Source organism: Anastrepha ludens, chromosome 6 (genome assembly GCF_028408465.1).
Source record: "Anastrepha ludens isolate Willacy chromosome 6, idAnaLude1.1, whole genome shotgun sequence".
NCBI classification, from domain to species: domain Eukaryota; kingdom Metazoa; phylum Arthropoda; class Insecta; order Diptera; family Tephritidae; genus Anastrepha; species Anastrepha ludens.
Window position 1 is genome coordinate 27,555,742 of NC_071502.1, and position 18,400 is coordinate 27,574,141.

At 37.6% G+C, this 18,400-nt stretch overlaps 1 protein-coding gene across 1 annotated transcript in view; it reads right to left on the reverse strand.

Annotated features, from left to right (window-relative positions):
• The window catches only part of LOC128867922 (plectin), a 226,479-nt gene that overhangs the window by 157,711 nt on the left and 50,368 nt on the right, over window positions 1–18,400 (reverse strand). The window contains exons 4-7 of the mRNA XM_054109549.1: window positions 8,298–8,414; window positions 7,740–7,910; window positions 5,064–5,320; window positions 2,968–3,214 (exon numbers count right to left, since the gene is read on the reverse strand). Of these exons, the coding sequence (XP_053965524.1) occupies window positions 2,968–3,214; window positions 5,064–5,320; window positions 7,740–7,910; window positions 8,298–8,414 (792 nt within the window). The remainder of the gene's footprint in view (window positions 1–2,967; window positions 3,215–5,063; window positions 5,321–7,739; window positions 7,911–8,297; window positions 8,415–18,400) is intronic.

Below are 18,400 nucleotides of genomic sequence, written 5' to 3' on the forward strand. Positions count from 1 at the left end.
CGTTAAATAAATATATATATATATATATACTAATATATATAATATATATAAAAAAATTAAAAAAAAAATATTTTTATGAAAACTTCAATTAAAACAAGAATTTACAACAAAAAAACAATAAGAAAATTACTTTTAATGAAAATTTTATTAAAAAGAAAAAATTTAATAAAAAAGAAAATTTATTTAAAAAATTTTATTTGAATAAAAAATATAAATAATAAATAAAATATAAAAAAATGACAAAAAAAATTGTTTCTAATAAAAATTTAATTATATAGAAAAATATTTATTAAAAATAAAATTATTTTGTTAAAAATTTAATTAAAGAAAAAATTAAAAAAAAAAATTATTTAAAAAAGATTTTATTTTAATAAAAATTTAATCAGAAAAAAATTAATATAAACAAAACTATGTTTTAATTAAATTATTTCTACCATAAAAGCCATATAAATACAATTTTAAAACTTAATGCAAATAAAAAAAATAAAACAAATTTGTATCGAAATTTTAAAGCTTTTAATTAGAGTATTTAAAAAAATCTCTTTCAAAATTTTTGAAACTTAGATTCATATGGTTTTTCTAAGAGCATAAACCAATCGATCGAATCTCCGTGCATGCGCATCAAAGAATAGAAAAAGATTTTTCTAATTTTTTTTCTCTTGGCAAGCAATAACAAGCCGCCGAGTGTTTTTTGTCTTGAAAAATATCCTCATAAAAAATATCTGCCTTCTGGAGTCGGCTTAAAACTGTAGATCCCTCCATTTGTGGAGCAACATCAAGATGCACGCCACAAATAGGAGGAGGAGCTCGGCCAAATACCTTACAGAAGTGTAAGCAAAAATTATTGTATTTATATTTATAAACTATGCTTTTATAAATATTATTCATATTAAATAAATTGTCAAAAGTCAATAATTGTCAATAAGTTCCTGTGATATAGTTATGATATTATTAGTAGTGTATAAGTATGATATTTACCATATTTATACCTATGAAACCGGAAACCGGAACAGTTAAAGAATGCCTGCCACAAATGCAGACAGATTCAACAGCATGCTTTTATGATTCAGGTGACTACAAGAAAAGTTTCGAAAGAAAATATTTTTTTTTTTTTTTTGTACTGATTATGTCCAGGTAACATTACCTGTCAAAAAGTGTGTCAAACGTGGAGAACTACTAAGGAAACCGCAATACTCTTTGAGATTTACGGAAGAAAATGGGGTTAGATTCGCCCCGTTCTTCGTAGACAACCCGCTATTGAGTAGAACCCGTAAGGCAGCAATAGGCGAAGAAGGCCATTGAACGCTTGTAGACGATTGTTGGATTTAGAAATGCCCGCCTTGAATTTAACCCGGAATGAAGTTAACAGACTGCCTAGAGCAAAGCTGATCTGATTGCAAAGAATTGGCTGTGGCCCTGTGTGCCTTTCTGGAAGCATGGCAAAAAATAATAACGTGTCGAGTAAGACATGTGAAGCCAATGCAGGTTGTGTATAGCTGGCGGGCATTGCCTCATTTGACTAACCATATTCAGTAGCTTTAGTTCTATCTATTTACCACTTGTTTTCAGCATTGCGATGTGGCAGAATAACACTCGGAGGTTTGCTGTTGCCTACCAAGGGGCGATCGCTATTAGAATAAACTTTTGTTATCGTTCGGTGTTCGGTTACAACATTCGACTACTGCCGCCGCCGTCATATATTATTTTATCTCAGAAATATAAGGTCAGTAATAATCGCTGGCGCATTATTTATGTAATACGAACCCGTTTGTCTATTTACGTGGGTGTTGGGGGCAACTTTGATATCGCAGAGTCTATAGTCTATTTTATCGCTTGCGTATTGGAAATAACTTTAGTGTCGGAAATTAGCGATCTATTGCTATTAACGCTTCAATGGCAATGCTGCATAGTACAATACATAGCAGAGCAACTCTGCAGTATTCAGCCTTAGGTAGCTCCACTATTGGATTTTCAGTATATGAAACAATGCACATTAGATCTCGATAAAGACTGCTTCTTTAGCAGCAATTTTAAAAAATATTTTGGGAAGGTTTTATGCTGCTACAATGACAACCCTTCTCAAAAAATTTGCTGTTTTACTTATAATGAGTGAAGCAAATCCATTCCGTTGAAAGAAGTGGAGCATCTGCCAATCGGTTTCTATCGTAGATTTAAAATTTCAACAAACGCTGAAAACTGAAGTGGTCGTGGTCTTATGTCAACAGAAGATTAGAAAAAATTCATAAGGTATCTTCTAAGCTTTAACTAAATATATCCGAAGAGATTTTTTCACAATTTTTTATTTTAATAATATTTTATCATAAACAAATGGTAAGTGGTTTCATAAAAAATTCCTGATTTCTCAACGACTTGGCCGGACAGGAACGAGCCATCGACATGGGATTATGGTTAATCAACGTTGAATTGTAGTAGGTCTATAATTAAATTCAGGTTAGATCATTCTAAGAGCTATTCTAATTGTATTACAACTTTGATAGTAGAGACTTCCACAAGTCAAAACTTAAACTCATATTTGTTAACCTAATGATACGATATTTGACACTTTGTAAGTAGAAATTTTCATGGAACAGTGCATGTTAAATATAATCTACTTGGTTTCAGCACAGCAGGATTTATTATGCCACGTGACGGTCTCCCGATCGCGAACTTCATAATCGAAGCAATCAGATTCAGATTGATCAATTCTTCGGTATACTGTAGGATCTGGTCTACTATTGTATTATACTATACTTAGGCTTACATATAATAAGCTTGTATGCCAAATAAAATCACAACTTTTATGCCCAATAAAAGCTACTGCTTGAAAATAAGTTTTATAAATTATCCAAAAAATTAGACTATTTTTTACACATTTGACTTCACATTTTCAAATAAATATTTGGAGCAAGTTCAGTTATTTCCATGGCTACAATAAGTTCAAAATTTTATTTATTTCTTTGCACTTACCCATTCCCTTAGTTTGCAACATTTCCAACAATTTCTTGATGCTTTCGTCGCGTGCAATAAGCGTTTGTTTTTGTGTTTCTACGCGACACTCCAGATCTTTAATAGTTTCGCGTAATATACTTATTTCGCGCTGTAAGTGATCATTTTCCGCATACAATGCCTCCATTTGTTGTTGCATTTCAATATTCGGCTGCCGCATGCGCATGCGTAACTCCTCCTCCAATTGCCGCACCAACATTGCTTGTTTCTGCAGAAAGGAGTGGCGATCATAGAAAATTATTGATGTGAACATTTTTTAAAAACAAAATATTTGATTGTAAAAATATGCAGGAAATTATTATTATTATTTTTTTTTAATTTCAATAGAGGTATTAAAGCATGTGAGCACTGTGCTATGTTGGGCTAATATTAGCAAATGTAGCGGAGTACTGTGAGAACTTTGATATTGCAGTGTTTTGCAAGGGTACTGAGTACTGAGTATTGCTGAGTATTCTGTTATGATTAACATTATTAAAATATAGTATAGCAATGTAAAGAGTAGGAGATGTTAAATACCACATATTTATTAACATGCTCTTGTGCGCTGTGTTAAATAGCCATAGCACTTATTTAAGAATTTATTTATTTATTGATTGAAAAATTTCGAAAATTTATTTATTTATTGATTGAAAAATTTCGAAAATGTATTTATTTATTTATTGAAAAATTTCGAAAATTTATTTGTTTCTCATTTAATTTTAATGTGAAATTTTTATGAAAATATAATTATTTCTTCTATAGAAACCATATAAATGTACGTTTCAAGCCTTGTGCAAGCACAAAAAAAAATAATTTTTTTTCTATAAAACCATATAAATATACGTTTCAAGTCTTGTGGAAGTACAAAAAGAAAAAAAAAATTCAACAAATTTTTCTCAAAATTTTACACTTGTCAAAGAATTTTTAGAAAAATTTAGGGTATGCAGTTTCATAGCACATTAAATTGTGCTATAGCACAATGCATGTTTCAAGTGGCTGAAAATTGCTTTGGTTTTTTATTATTTTTAATACTATATTTTTTTAACAGCATAAACAATTTTTTTTTATTTCTTTAACTGACCTTACATGATTTTAAATGTTAAGTATTCTGAATATGGTAAAATGTTTTTTGTTTTCTTAAGCCTGCTTTGCTTTTTGTTAACATTTTTAACAGTGTAAAAAAAAATATATATATTTTGAGTAATTTTTATATGGTGGAATAGTCTTTGTTTTGTTAAAATTGCTACGAATTTTGGCTATAATATTTTAACAGTGTAAAAAAAAATTAAAAAAAAAAGTTTGAGTATTCTTTATATGATGAAAATTGCTTTTTGTTTTGTTAAAATTGCTTCGATTCCTGACTATTTCATTTAAAAGTGTAAAAAGAAATTTTGAGTATTCCTTAAAATGGTGAAAAGTTTTTTGTTTTGTTAAAATTACTTCGATTTCTGACTATTTTTTTAAAAGTGCAAAAAAAATAAATAAAAAACAAATTTTGAGTATTCTTTAAATGGTAAAATTTTTTTTTTATTTTCTTAAAATTGTTTGAATTTTTTACTATATTTTTTAACAGTGTTAAAAAAAAATAAAATAAAAAATTTTAAGTGTTGCTACGTAAAATTGCTACAAATTTTGATTATAATTTTTTAACAGTGTGAAATAAAAGGATACAAATTTCGATTGCCCTTTCTAGGTTGAATTTTTCTTTAATTTGCACAAAGTTGGAAACAAGGATTTACATCTACGATACGGTTTTTGTAGGAGAGCGAACTATGTTTTAACAAAAAAAAAACATTCTTAAAATTCAATAAAAAACACATAAATTGTCAACACTTTTCAAAAACTCCTGCTGTCATAGTAATTTAAGGCGCTTTATTTCTATTTTGAAACATTCTAAATTTTTGAAAAAGGAGATAAATTTATTGCCCATGATTTCCAACTCGATTGAATATTAAAAAGCTTGCATACTTTTACACCTTTGATTCAGACGTGTAATAATGGATTTTCATGTGCTGCTGCTTTCACCAGCATCCACTGCATGGCAGCGCGAATAGTAGGCAGCTATGCCGGTTACTTACTTGATTCTCTGTGCTCAGCAACTTCAGCTGATCATTGATCAAACTATATTTGGCGCTCTCCTCCTTCCTTAACGCGCGCTCCTTCTTCAACTCCGGCGACCAAAACGTTTTTATGCTATGCATTGAGCTGCCCAATTTTTGATTTGTCAGCTCCAATTCACGCTTCAGCTGACCCAATTCGCGCTGCAAATCTGTATTCTGATGTTGCAAATCACCCAGATACGCTCGATCCGATGATGGTAAGCCCGTTTGGTAGCCTAATAAGTGAGCAGAAGTAAGAAAGTATTTGATATCGAATAATTAGGCAACATATTTTGATTGGTGGGAATGGTGAGTTGTAGAAAAAAAATTGAATTTTGTTCTATAATTTGAATAGCGTTTCATTAATTTGTTGCTTCTGTGGCGGGAGATGACGTAAATGATGTAAAAGGGATGATGTAAAAGGGATATTAATTTTACTTTCTGCTAAGAGTTCACTTAATTGTGCCTTTATGGAGTATTAGGTGCCTGAAAGACCTCTTCGTCATATTGCCTTGGTCCTCTGTTGTTCTACATTTGGATAAGAAGTGCTCCAAGGCTTCAGGGTGGTTGCCTACGCGGATGACGTGGCATTAATCGTTAGAGGAAAATTTGTGGATACTCTGTACAACTTGATGCAGAGATATCTGAATGTAGTTGTTAGATGGGCAACGGATTGCTGCCTGTCGGTGAATCCTCTTAAGACGGAGCTCGTCCTATTTACAAGGAAATATAAAACGCCCAGAGCTCAACTTCCCTCACTAGGGAGCGCTCCTCTGATGCTTTTTGACAAGGTGAAGTACCTAGGTATAATCCTTGACAGCAAGCTTACATGCAAACCAATATTGAGGAAAGAGTGAAGAAGGCAACAATCGCCTTGTATGGGTGCAAGGGCGCAATTGGCAAAAGATGGGGTCTTTCACCTAGAATTGTTTTCTGGCTATATACTACTATAGTAAAGCCTATCTTGTTATATGGAGTCATAGTCTGATGGAACTCATTAGAGAAGACGACATTGGAGAAGAAGCTGGAGAGAGTTCAGAGGTCGGCACTCGTTGGAATCAGTGGGGCGCTTCGAACGACTACTACTCTGGCGCTCAACGTAATGCTAAATTTGGTACCCGTAGACATCGCAGCCAGAATTGCCGCTACACGTACCGTAATCAGACTGAGGGACTGGAGCTATAAGCTCAACCTCGCTTATGGGCACTCAAGTATCCTTAGAAACTTCCTGTTCATCCCTCTGTCAAAGGATCAGTGTATACCCTCGTTCAGTCCAACCGGAACCTTCTCCACTCATATTCCGTCAAGGGAAGAGTGGACGGAGAGCTACACTTGGGGGCAGGGCCTGGTAAACTTGTTCCCGGACGGATCGAAGTTGGAGGGAAAGGTTGGCGGAGGAGTCTTTTGCGAGGAGCTCCCCATCAGACTCAAATTCAGGTTACCGGACCAGTTCAGTGTGTTCCAGGCAGAGGTAGCCGCAATCAAGGAGGCAGCTGATTGGCTGCTCAAATCCGTACTAACAGTCAAGAAAGTAAATATTATATTTACTCCGACAGCCAAGCGGCAATAAGGGCCCTCAGGTCTACGACGATGCATTCGGAATTAGTCAAGGAATGCTTGACCTCACTTTCGACTGCGTCCGAATTCTTCGACATCAGCCTCATCTGGGTTCCTGGTCACAGCGCATTGCGGGAAACTGTGAAGCGGATGAGCTGGCCAGACAAGGGACCTGTGAGGTAGTGTGCCCGCGAAAGGAGAGGTTCAGGATCCCCCTGACTACCTGCGGTCTGCTTCTGGAAATATGGGCATCGCGCCAACTCAGCGAGCGCTGGGCAAGTACACAAACGTGTAAAGTCGCGAAATCCTTCTGACCACGTTTAAATCGGAGGCGTTCGAAGGATATTCTGAGGATGACAAAACCTCAGCTCTCAAATTTTGTGGGCATCCTAACGGGACATTATCCGCGGGGTATAATGCCGCGAGACTCGGAATTACTTCGAGTACTTTTTGCGTCAGCTGTATAGAGGATGAGGTGGAATCATCTCAGCACCTGCTCTTTAGCTGCCCCGCTCTCGCGTTAGTAGCTTTTGTTACGGCATGCGTATTTAGATTGCCTCTCTAAGTACTTGAAATACTCTCTCAAAGTTATCTAAAGTGTGGTTAAATTTCAAGGGCTGATGTTAAAAGTGAACCACACCTAAACGTCAACGACACCGTTGGACTTTTTTCTTTGGGGTTATTTTAAAGAAAAGATGTACGTCGATAAGCCAGCAACAATTCAAGAGCTAAAGGATGAGATAATTCGGCACATTTACGGCATAGAACCTCAGTTATGCCTCAGCGACATCGAGAATTTGGACCATCGGATTTTGTTCCATACGTAATTGAGCCATACCCATAAAATCATAATAAAGAGAAATGACAATAGTTTCCTAAAAAAACTGTATTTTATTCAAAATTAACACAGGCCCTTGAAACTTAACCACCCTTTATAACACCCTTAAAAACTAGCGGGTAGACTATAGGAAGCCTATGTTTCTTTGTGAGGCAAGGGAATGTGCTTTACTACTTGCATATAAAGTAGTTTCAGTTATTTTTTTGCTATTAAGTAAAAGACACATTTTTTTATTTCTCTAAAATTTTTTGAAAATTTACCTATAGGATTGGGACTTTGTCGCGCCGATCGTCCATACAGCTCATCCTCCAGATACAATCCCCTCTCGAGCGATCTATCACGTGAGCGATCGCGTGGCTCACGTATAGGTATGAATTCCCGATCATGCGGATCCACCAAACCACCGCGATCCAGCGACTGATAGCGTGTTCCTGTGTGAAAGAGAATTAGGTGAGGATTTTTTTTAAACAAATATATGAAAGCAACAGTAGAAAATAGATATGTGTAACGGTAATAACGCCCACTTTCGATTGAGGCTGATTTATCAAGCTCCAGTTAACCGCCAGCTAAGTGGGTTTGGGTGAAGACGTCTATCACCTAGCACAGAGTGTTTGCCGCTAACTGACAGTTAGCATTTCGTTTATTGGATGCTGCTCTTTTATTTAATGGGGTTAAAATTTTCGCTCAAATTTATTTTTAACCAGCAGTTAGCAGCCACTTAATGAAACGCTAACTGTCAGTTAATATTCGACTTTACAGTAACTGTGCTTCAAAGTTAACTGGCTATTACTAGAGATAAATAAAAAATTTCAAATTACTTGGATAATCCATGGCATGTGACATCGGTGGTCTGCTGGCGCTTCGGCTGCGATGGTGGCCCGCACCGGCTGGACTTGTTGGCTCATCCATGTCTCTATAGTATGGACTGCCCATTGCTGTAATTCACACAATTATGACGATGATAATAATGAGGGTGATGAGGCTAAGGGATGTGATACGTGATAGTAGAGAGACAGAGAGAGAGAGAGAGAGAGACGTGATTGCGCAAGGATTATGGATGTGGTTGTGAAGAGTGGTCGGTGGTGTTAGTTAATTGGTGATTGCTGGTGGGGATATTTCTTTTTTTAATTTTTTGGCTGATCAGGTGGTTTATTGCGGAATCGGGTAACGTATCAAAATAAACAGTGCATTGGGGATTTATCGTATTTCTTCTGGAATTGCTAGTACGTGTCAAAGCATTTAAATGAACGCTTTCAAAATATTAAAATTTCTTAACAAGTGTTGAACTAAAAAAGAAAAAACAAAAAAAAAAACAAAATAAAATAAAATAAATAAATGAAAAAAAAAACTGAGAATTGTAGGCAAAAATATAATGCTATCACAAATACATATGCATGAGTATGTTGGCAATGAATTACTTGTTTGCAACAGAGTGAAAAGCAGTTAATTAATGGAAATAATAACAGAAAAATAAACGAAAATTAACTAGAATGACAAAAGCTTTCATATAATTTTACAGTTCAACTAATTGGAAAAAGTAGTTATTATGCGAGTATGTGTGTGTGTGTGTATGTAAGTGTGTTTGGTTTTCGTGCATGTATGTGTGTGTGTAAGGGCGTGCATGAAACTGCTCCTGAACTAAAGGCGTTAATTTTATATTTAGCTCCTGGAAATGTGTGTGTTTGTGTGGATGAGGAACTTTGACCGGTCTATGGAAATTTTAATTATCGCCTTGGGATTGATGTGCGTGCACTGGGCTACTATCAAACAGTACAACAAAGTGGAAAAGCGATGTTATCAGCATCAGCAACGGTTTGCCTTGCCAATAATAATACGTCGAGCCACTCAAACTGTGCACTTACACATACATATGCATATTTTTAATTATGCCATCATAAACAAAGTACAAAATGGGCTGAAGTGTTGCTGGCGCTTCTTTAGTTCTGCAAAAGAGGCTTCGGCACAATTTTCGCATTTTTATTTTTCACGAAGTGGACACTCGAAGCCTTACATTTATTTTTTGTTTTACATGGCACAGTATGTTGCAATGTGTGGAATGAGCTTGAACTTATGTGAGCGCCGGGACGCTGAGGTGTTCAAGGCAACGAATGAGTGGCCGATGAGTGGGCGAACTGCGGCTCTTTACTTTGAAATTTTAGGTTCAAGCCTAGCGTGAAAGATCGCGTAAATCAGGGCTTGCCTTAGTAGAGCTCAGTTGAACCGTTGATGCAGAATTGAAACCTATAGAAACACCAAGTGTTTCCTGAAAAGGTCTGACAAGATGGTAGAATAATTCATTGTCACACAGAGGAAGAGTGAACTACGAGTGCCAATAGATCTAATTACGGCGCACAATCTACGGGGAAGGGGGAGTATTCTCCGAGGAGCTCTCTATCAAGCTAAAAGTTAGTGCTGGACCACTGTGGTGTTTTCCCAGCGAAGATAGCCACACTTAAAGAAGCAAGGAATTGATTGAAGAGGAGTCAGTCTATTTACGGATGGCTCGAAGTTGGACGGAAGAGTTGGTGTGACAGTATTCCCCGAGGAGCTCAAAGTTAGACTGCTGGATCACTAAAGTGTTTTCCCAGCGAAGGGGGCCGCACTTAAAGAAGTAGGGAATTGATTGAGGAGGAGTCAGTCAATTTACGGATGGCTCGAAGTTGGACGGAAGAGTTGAAGGGGGAGTATTCTCCGAGGAGCTCTCTATCAAGCTCAAAGTTAGACTGCTGGACCACTATAGTGTTTTCCCAGCAAAGGGGGCCGCACTTAAAGAAGCAGGAAATTGATTGAGGAGGAGTCAGTCAATTTACGGATGGCTCAAAGTTGGACGGAAGAGTTGGAGGGGGAGCATCATCCAAGGGGCGCTCTATCAAACTCAAAGTTAGACTGCTGGACCACTATTAAGCTCTCTATCAAGCTTAAATTTAGACTTCTGGATCACTGTGGTGTTTTTACAGCGGAGGTAGCCGAATTTAAAGAAGCAGGGAATTGATTGCTTACTTCTGTACTAGACTCATTACTTACTTCTGTATTAGACTCATTTGGGTTCCCGATCACAGCGGCATAGAGAGAAACTGCTGGGCTGATAAGCTGGTTATACAGAGGCGATGGTTTCTACGCAAAACGAGAGGATGGGTTTTTCCTTAAGAACCTGTGGTCTACTCCTGACAAGATGGGCCTCGCGGCAACTCAGCAAGCGCTGGGTTAGTGCGCAAACGTGCAAAGTCGTGAGATCCTTCGGACCTCTGGTAGGTTGGGAGTGTTCGAGGGAGCTTCTAAGGTTAACAAAGCCGCAGCTGTCCAATTTGGTAAGTGTCCTTGCCGAACATTATCCGTTAGGAGTGCATGTGGTGAGTCTAGGGATTGCTTCAAGTCCTTTCTGCACACGCCATCTGGAGGAGAAGGCGGAATCTTCTTTTTGCTTTAAAAAAACGGCCATAGCATAAATTTGGCGCTCAGAGGCGGCGTAAAAATAAATAGGCGCACCTCACAAATTGGAGGAGAAGTGCTGCCACAAACCCAATAAATGGTGTACGCACTATGATGTTGGACACTTGATGTTTGTAGAATACTCGAATTTGAAGAAGATACGGGTTTGTGAGGCTTTGGAAATAAAAAAGTTATTCGCAACTTGAATAAATTGCTGAAGCTGAAGATATCCTAGTGGCGTTTCACAAGGAATACCTTGAAAAAAATGGAATTATCAATAGCAGTTATCATGTTGAGCTATTGGATCGACAAAACGAAGTACCTCCTGTCGTCAAAAGAACAGTCACTGCACTACCATATCAGCACCCACTGTTGCAGGTATGATTTTGAGATTGTAAGGGACTTCTTTAATCTTGAACCAGCATTGAGACCGATAACAAATACAGCCTGGAAATCCAACGGAGAGTCTCTCTTGCCAACAAGTGCAAGGCCTCCTCTGCGTTGAAAAGATCAGACGGAGGAGGACTTGGTTTCCAACTGTCGTCCGTTAGCGCGAGAATGGAACGACTGCCGCGCTTTGTTAAGCTCGGCCAAAATCTCTTAAGCGGTTATCGCACCAGTCAAATGGTGAAATTGCAGTATATTTTTTAGATGTAGAAGTGAACTAGTGTTTCTTGTACATCCTTGGCCATTGATGAGACAAATGATTATTTTAAGGGCGCCAAGAAATCGCTCTCTACATATTAGGATTTCTTTACAAAATTTGTAGATAGAGCTTGAAAGGGACTTTGATAAAATATAAAGCTCTTCCGTATTTCTATTTTCATGAGATTACTGACCAAGTTTGCTGCAGAAAAAAATATCCCTATTAAAAATGCCGGCAGCTAACAGGGCCTAATCTTAGGAATGAATACAAATGTTCCAGCATTGAAATTATTCGATTTGGTACCCGCTGTTGTTGGCATGGGAAGAGGAAGGCACTTCTGTATTGGAAAATCCAAGTGGAGAAGGACTTAGGCGCACTTGCTCTTGCTAGCTGACGTAGGAGAGAGCAAAGGAATAAATGACTTACATGATTTGCTGAACTCGACCATGAGCGATCATAAGCTGTTTGTTATGCCAATCAAGAATAATAAGAGCGCATTGCACCAGTGACTTATTGACAAGTTTTGACAATTTATTTGTTTTTTATTTAAATTTAATAATTTCTTGTATGGAAATGTAGTTCCTTTTACTGTAAAAGTCATATAAATTCAAGTTTCAAATTTTGTGAAATTTTACAAAAAAAAAATAAAAAATTATGGAAAATTTTCCAAATGTGTAAGCAGACATTTCAGCGAAATGGCTGCTATGTGGTTTTATAACTCATTGGGTTTTAGTGCAATAGAGTGCAAGCGTGAAGTGGTTCGAAAATCGCGTTGAAATTTGTTGTGGAGAAAATAGACAACACCGCCAGCAAAAAAAAATGTTTTTTTTTAAGCAATCGACAACTTCAAAATTGCCCTTTATTATACTAAAATGGGCTATAAAACTGCGTACCCGAGATTTTCTCTAAAAATTCTGATTAAAAAGTGCAATATTTATATTGACAACTTCGAAAGCCCGATTAAAATTTTGAGTAGCGAAAATAGACAAGGCCGCCATGGGCTACTAAAATTCACGGCCTATAAAACTGTGTACCCGAATTTTTTTCTGAAAATTCTGATAATAAAGTGTGAAATTTTTATGGATAATTTCGAAAATCGCGTTCTTGTGCAGAAAATAGACAACATCGCGGAAAAAAATGGGTTCTCAAAAATCACGCGGTTTTCCAGCCACTTCAAACTTGCGCTTTATTATATTATACCAAAATTCCACTGGCTCTAAAACTGCGTACCCGAAATTTTCCCTAAAAATTCTGATTAAAAAGTGAGGAATTTGTATGGATAACTTCGAAGGCCGGCTTAAAATGTTTAGTGTAGAAAATGGTCAAGACCGCCACGGGCTACTACGACTCACGGGCTATAAAACTGCGTAGCCCAAATTTTTTCTAAAAATTCTAATTAAAAAGTGTGATATTTTTATGGATAGTTTCGAAAACCGCGTTGTTGTGCAGAAAATAGACAACATCGGAAAATTTTTTTTTTTTTTCAAAAACCACGCGGTTTATCAGCCACTTTAAACTTGCGCTTTATTATATTGAAATTCCACGGGGAATAAAAGTGCGTACTCGAATTTTTTTTTTTAATTCTTATAAAAAAGCGAGAAATTTTTATGGATAAAAAAAGTTTTTTCTTTCAAAATCAAGTGACTTTTCAGCCACTTCAAACTTGCGCCTTATTGCGTCAAAATTCTCCGCGGGCTATAAAAATGCGTACCCGACAAATTTTTCTAAAAATTCTGATTGAAAAGTGAGAAATTTTTATGGAAATTAAAAATACTTTAATTTAATTAAAAATAATTTTAATTTAATTTTTTTTTTAATTTCCATAAAAATTTCTCACTTTAAAAATAATTTAATTTAAACAAATGTTAATATTAATTTTTTTTTATTTTAAATTGAAAAAAAAAATTCAAATTCTGAAACTTGAATTTATATGGTTTTTGTAGGAAAATGAACTGCATATAATTTTATAAAAAAAGTTATTAAAATGAAATCAAGAACAAACAAATTGTCAAAATTCTCACGCGGGATTAGTGAGAATACAAAAAATTAAATTTGCTTTGTGACAAGCGCAGCTCTCTGGTCTGTTGCAAATGTAACATTCAAACAAAATCCGGCTAAGGCGCGAAACTCAAATATGGGAATACCAAATTAAACGAGTTCATCAGTTAAGCGTTGCCATTCATGTCAGTTGAATGCATTAATGACCGACTAATTGACGCATTGAATGAATGGAGCGATTAATGAATGAATGAATGCATTGACTAACCATAGTTGTAATCCAGTTTGCTGCCTTATTGTGTTACGACACAAAGAAGGAACCTTTATTTGTTAGACGTAAGTAGAAATGAGTGCGAGGCGTCTTGCAACAAACCGACACAGCCTCCACGACTGCACAGGCAATCTTTGCCTGATGGCCAATTGGGAAGAGTTAAGTCTAAATTTGGTTACTTCTAAACTACTTTTTACAATCAAGGAGGGAGAGGGGGTGTATACATTTATTATGTGTGTGTGTGTGTTTGTGTGTGTTGATGGTAGTATGCAACATATTGCCACAATAAAATAAAATGAAATTGAAACGAAAAATGAAAATGAAAATGATTGCGCCAAGCGATGATAAATGCAACAGAAAAATGTTTCATGCGCATGCGTGATGTAAGATAAAATGAAGATTAGGTTCAAGTTTGCATTTTTTTGTTTTATAAAGAAAAAACAATAAAGTAGAATATTACAAGTACAACTTTCATATATTAATAAATGTATACACGTTTACGCAAGTAAACTGAAAGTTAAACAAATTTTACAAAAGTTCTTACTTGACTACATTAATAGTAATTATTCTATATTAAATATTTTGAACAAAAAAAAAAACATAGATTTTTATAAAAAAAAAATAAATAAATAATGACCATTTTATACATTTGACTGATGGGTGAAGTGCGAGCGAAGTTGTAGAAAATCTATCAAAATTCTAAGAGCGCGATTAAGTGGCCCTCATAGGCGGACTTCGTGAAGCCTAAACTTGCATATGTCTGTCGTCATTACTGAGGAAAACCACTGCAGGGTTCCACAAGCCGAATTGCCAGCCACAGGAGCGCCCGCTTTGGAGCTCGAAAATTTCCTTACATTTTACCACAATTTAACTGACAGACAATTTTTTACTTAATTTTTTTTTTTTTTTTGGGAAGAGAGGCTAAAAATGTCAGAAACAGTTTGAATAAGGCCGTCGCACCAAATAAAGAAACCTACCCTCCCACTAAAAGATATCTCCGCTCTTCGTTTGACTTCCACACCGTGACCGCATTTGCACTACATCGAGGGTGGAGCCACAAAATAAATCTGCGTCTAGGCTCTCTACCTACGCCAAATGGAGGTTATGCGTCGCTGATGGAGACACCATTATTTTCCTAATGAAGCAGATGGAACTTTGAAAGCGAGCGATAATACCAGGGGGCTTACCGTCTTGTCGGCGTAGGATATGGTCGCGAGTCTTAACTCAAGCGTCTGTAATTGTCGTCGGTACGTCTGAGTCGACCTCCTGTGGAATACTGTTTCATGTTAGCTTTAGAACTTGTCAGGAAGTTCGGTATGCTTAGACGCGGCCCAGGGCGTTAATATTATTTAGCTCTAGCTACCACTGCTGAAACAGCTCTATTGCTCGCCTTTCTGCGTTCTGCTGACGTAACGTACGTAAACTCGCTTGGCAAATTTCCAAGCATCCTCCCAGCGATATTTTGAATTGAATATCTTCCAAATATCACGGCTAACTACCCACGTTCTCTTGCGAACGTTAGACAGTAGAAGAGCTACCATTAGATCTCCGCAAACCAAAGTATCATTTCATAGTTTACTATTGAAGACTGCAACAAACTGAACTGGTTACCCCCGCGATGCGGTGTTTTGCTCCCAGAAGCGTTACTAAAAACTCCACCGTGGACTCCATAGGCATCCACTAACTTGTAGCAACTACTGTCTAATGGTAATACGGGGTAACTTTCGACACATCAGCTGGAATGACTACAAAGTAAAGGTTGTGGATCACCATCTTCGCCACTGTACTGCATATTTGCAAAAGTACTTCTTTGAATAACCAGCCAAAAAAAATAAATTATAATATTTCTGCCCTCTGGATTAGTGCTTTGTGGAACCCAACTCTCTTTTTGGTATTCCCAACTCTGCAGCTGTACTGCCCGCATCAGCTTAAGTCTAGCCTGGCAAGTGCTGCTGGGCACATACCGTCACTGAGATCCACGGTTTCTTTCCTTAACGCACATTTTATGCATCTTTAATCCCTTGAGCGAGTCAATTTCAAAACGTGGCTCACAGTCCTATCCAACTTCAACAGTCCTCTCTTTGAAACATTAGTGAGCTTGCAATACTAAGATTTGTGTACCGATGGAGAAACCTTCTAGTTGTGCGCTTTGCTCCATGACTTATCTGCAACCAAAGATTGGTTAATGAGACACATTTAGGCTGCGCGTTCTTGTGATGCCGCAGGGAGTTGCAATTACCTTCAAACCCATTTGTGCTCCAAATAAATTTCGTCAGATTTCTGGTGCTCATGGATCTGAAACCTTTAAGTGCCTTAAAGAAGTCTCGACTGAGGTTTCAAATCCATTACCTAGAGAGTAAAATATTGTCACAGTTAAGCTGCAGTCTGCTTGTCCTTGAATTCCAGTTAACTTCTACAGCAGTCGTTTCAAGAAACGCTCAAGCGTGTAGGCCAAGCAAGCAATGCCCTGCAGAGAGCGAGAATGTTAGGCGTCTGCCCGGTTTGCCGAAACTGAGTAGGGTTTTTGTGCGCTTCGCACATATTTTCGACCAAGTTTTGCAGAGTAGATCTGCCGTAGTAAAGTTGCTTGGACGGTGACAAACTCCAACGAGGCATCCTTTGGAGTGTTCGAGAGAAAGACTCTGCGGAAGATTTTTGGACCTTTGCATATAGGTGACGACGAGTATCGCAGGCGATGGAACAATGGGCTGTATGAGCTTCACGACGATATAGACATAGCATGGCGAATAAAGATCCAGCGGCCACGTTGGCTAAGTCATGTCGACCGAATGGGTACAAACACTCCGGCTTTGAAAGTATTCGATGCGTTACCAGTTGACGGTAGCAGAGGAAGAGGAAGGTCTCCCCTGCGTTAGAAAGATTAGGTGGAGAAGGACTTGTCTTCACTTGGTGTGCCCAACTGGCGCCGGTTAGCACGAGAAAGAAATTACTGGCGCGCTTGTTAAACTCGGTCAAAATCGCTTAAGCATTTATCGCACCAATCAAAGCAGAAGTAGAATGCACTGTAACACTGTATTGGACTAAAATGTCACACATAGTAGTGAGAGAGAGTTCGTAAGCCCGATTTATCCAGGTTTCGGAATCTATTTGATGTTCTTCAGGAGTATAAATTATTGAACCCGCCGTTGTCTTTGATACCTCACACAATTTTGTATGAATTACCTGTCTTCACAGACCTGTCTTCTTTTGATAAATTCTTTCATATGGGCCTTGGTGAGCTTACAAAAAGGTTCCGATCTATTTTAGTTCGTTTTTGTAGCCTTCATCCATTTCTTCACCTTATCTGTATGTATTTGTGCAGTGGGCCAGCTATTCTAGAAAGTACTGCGTCTTACATAAAAGTATAAGCCCTTTTATTTACAATTTGTACGCTTCGTTGTTCACGGTTCTGGGCTGTTGTTTTCGCGCCGCCCCATGTCATGTCGGCATCTGCTGCCTTGCGCAACATCGACCTTCTCCAAGTATTCTTTGGCCGATCGCGACCTCTGCTCCCTTGCGAGTTCCAGCCCGTGGTCGTTCTCGTAATGCTATCTGGTTGTTTTCAAAGCCTGTGGCCTATCCACCACCACTTTCCTCACTCATTCGTTGATCTCCACAGTGCGTCGTTACTGATGGTGTTTGGCCAGAATATTCTTCAGATGATACAGAGGCATTTGTTGACGAAAGATTGCAGCCTCTTTGTGATGGTGTGGGAGACCAGCCATGTTGAGCAGCTGTACAACAATACTGAGTTCACACATGAGCTGAATATTCGCAGTTAAGAATGTCTGGAGATTTGCCAGCTCGTCGATACTGTATGCATTCACCTGAAGGCCACCTTTGCTTTGTTTAGGTTCCAGTTGTCATCTTCAACTGCTCCGCCGTCTTCCGTGAAAGTGCAGCCGAGTTAGTAGAAGCTTTGAACAAATTCCACCGGGCACACGTCAACTATTGACGTCATGCCTTGCCTTCACTGTGGTTTAAGTATACTATTTGAGATTTCGCTGAAAGCAACTTCGTCTCCTCGTCGCATTCCATAGGTCTCGAATGTTGCTGATTCCCAACCTTTGTCTAATAATACGCAGCCATGACATTTGTTTTCTGTCTATGCTACGTCTGTCTTACATTTTTCCTTCCAGGATGCGTTGAAGCCGTCTGTATTTTTGATTAGAAAAAATATGCCCTACGTAAGTAATCTTCCTTGACTTGTCTGCCTTGTTGCATTCGGCGAAGAACCTCGCAGTTAAAAATGTGATCAGTGCATGAGGTTTTCAGTAAGCGGCACATTTCGAAAATTTCTAGCCTGTTTTTTTAAGGAGAAAAAGTGCCATCAGTTTCGTTTTGTAGACAAAAGTTTTGTAAGTTATCGAATGAGGCTCTTGCCACCTTAACAGACACCTCTGCCAAAGGTTCTGATGGATCAACTGCATCTTCATCGTTGCTCTTTTCATTCTTATCTGTCGCAGATAAAATTTCGCCATTGGTTAGGGATCCGGAGACAGCAACATCTTCATCCACCACTTGAACATAGTCAGAAAAAAAAAGTAAAACTCGAACATTTTTGGGTCATCGTGAAG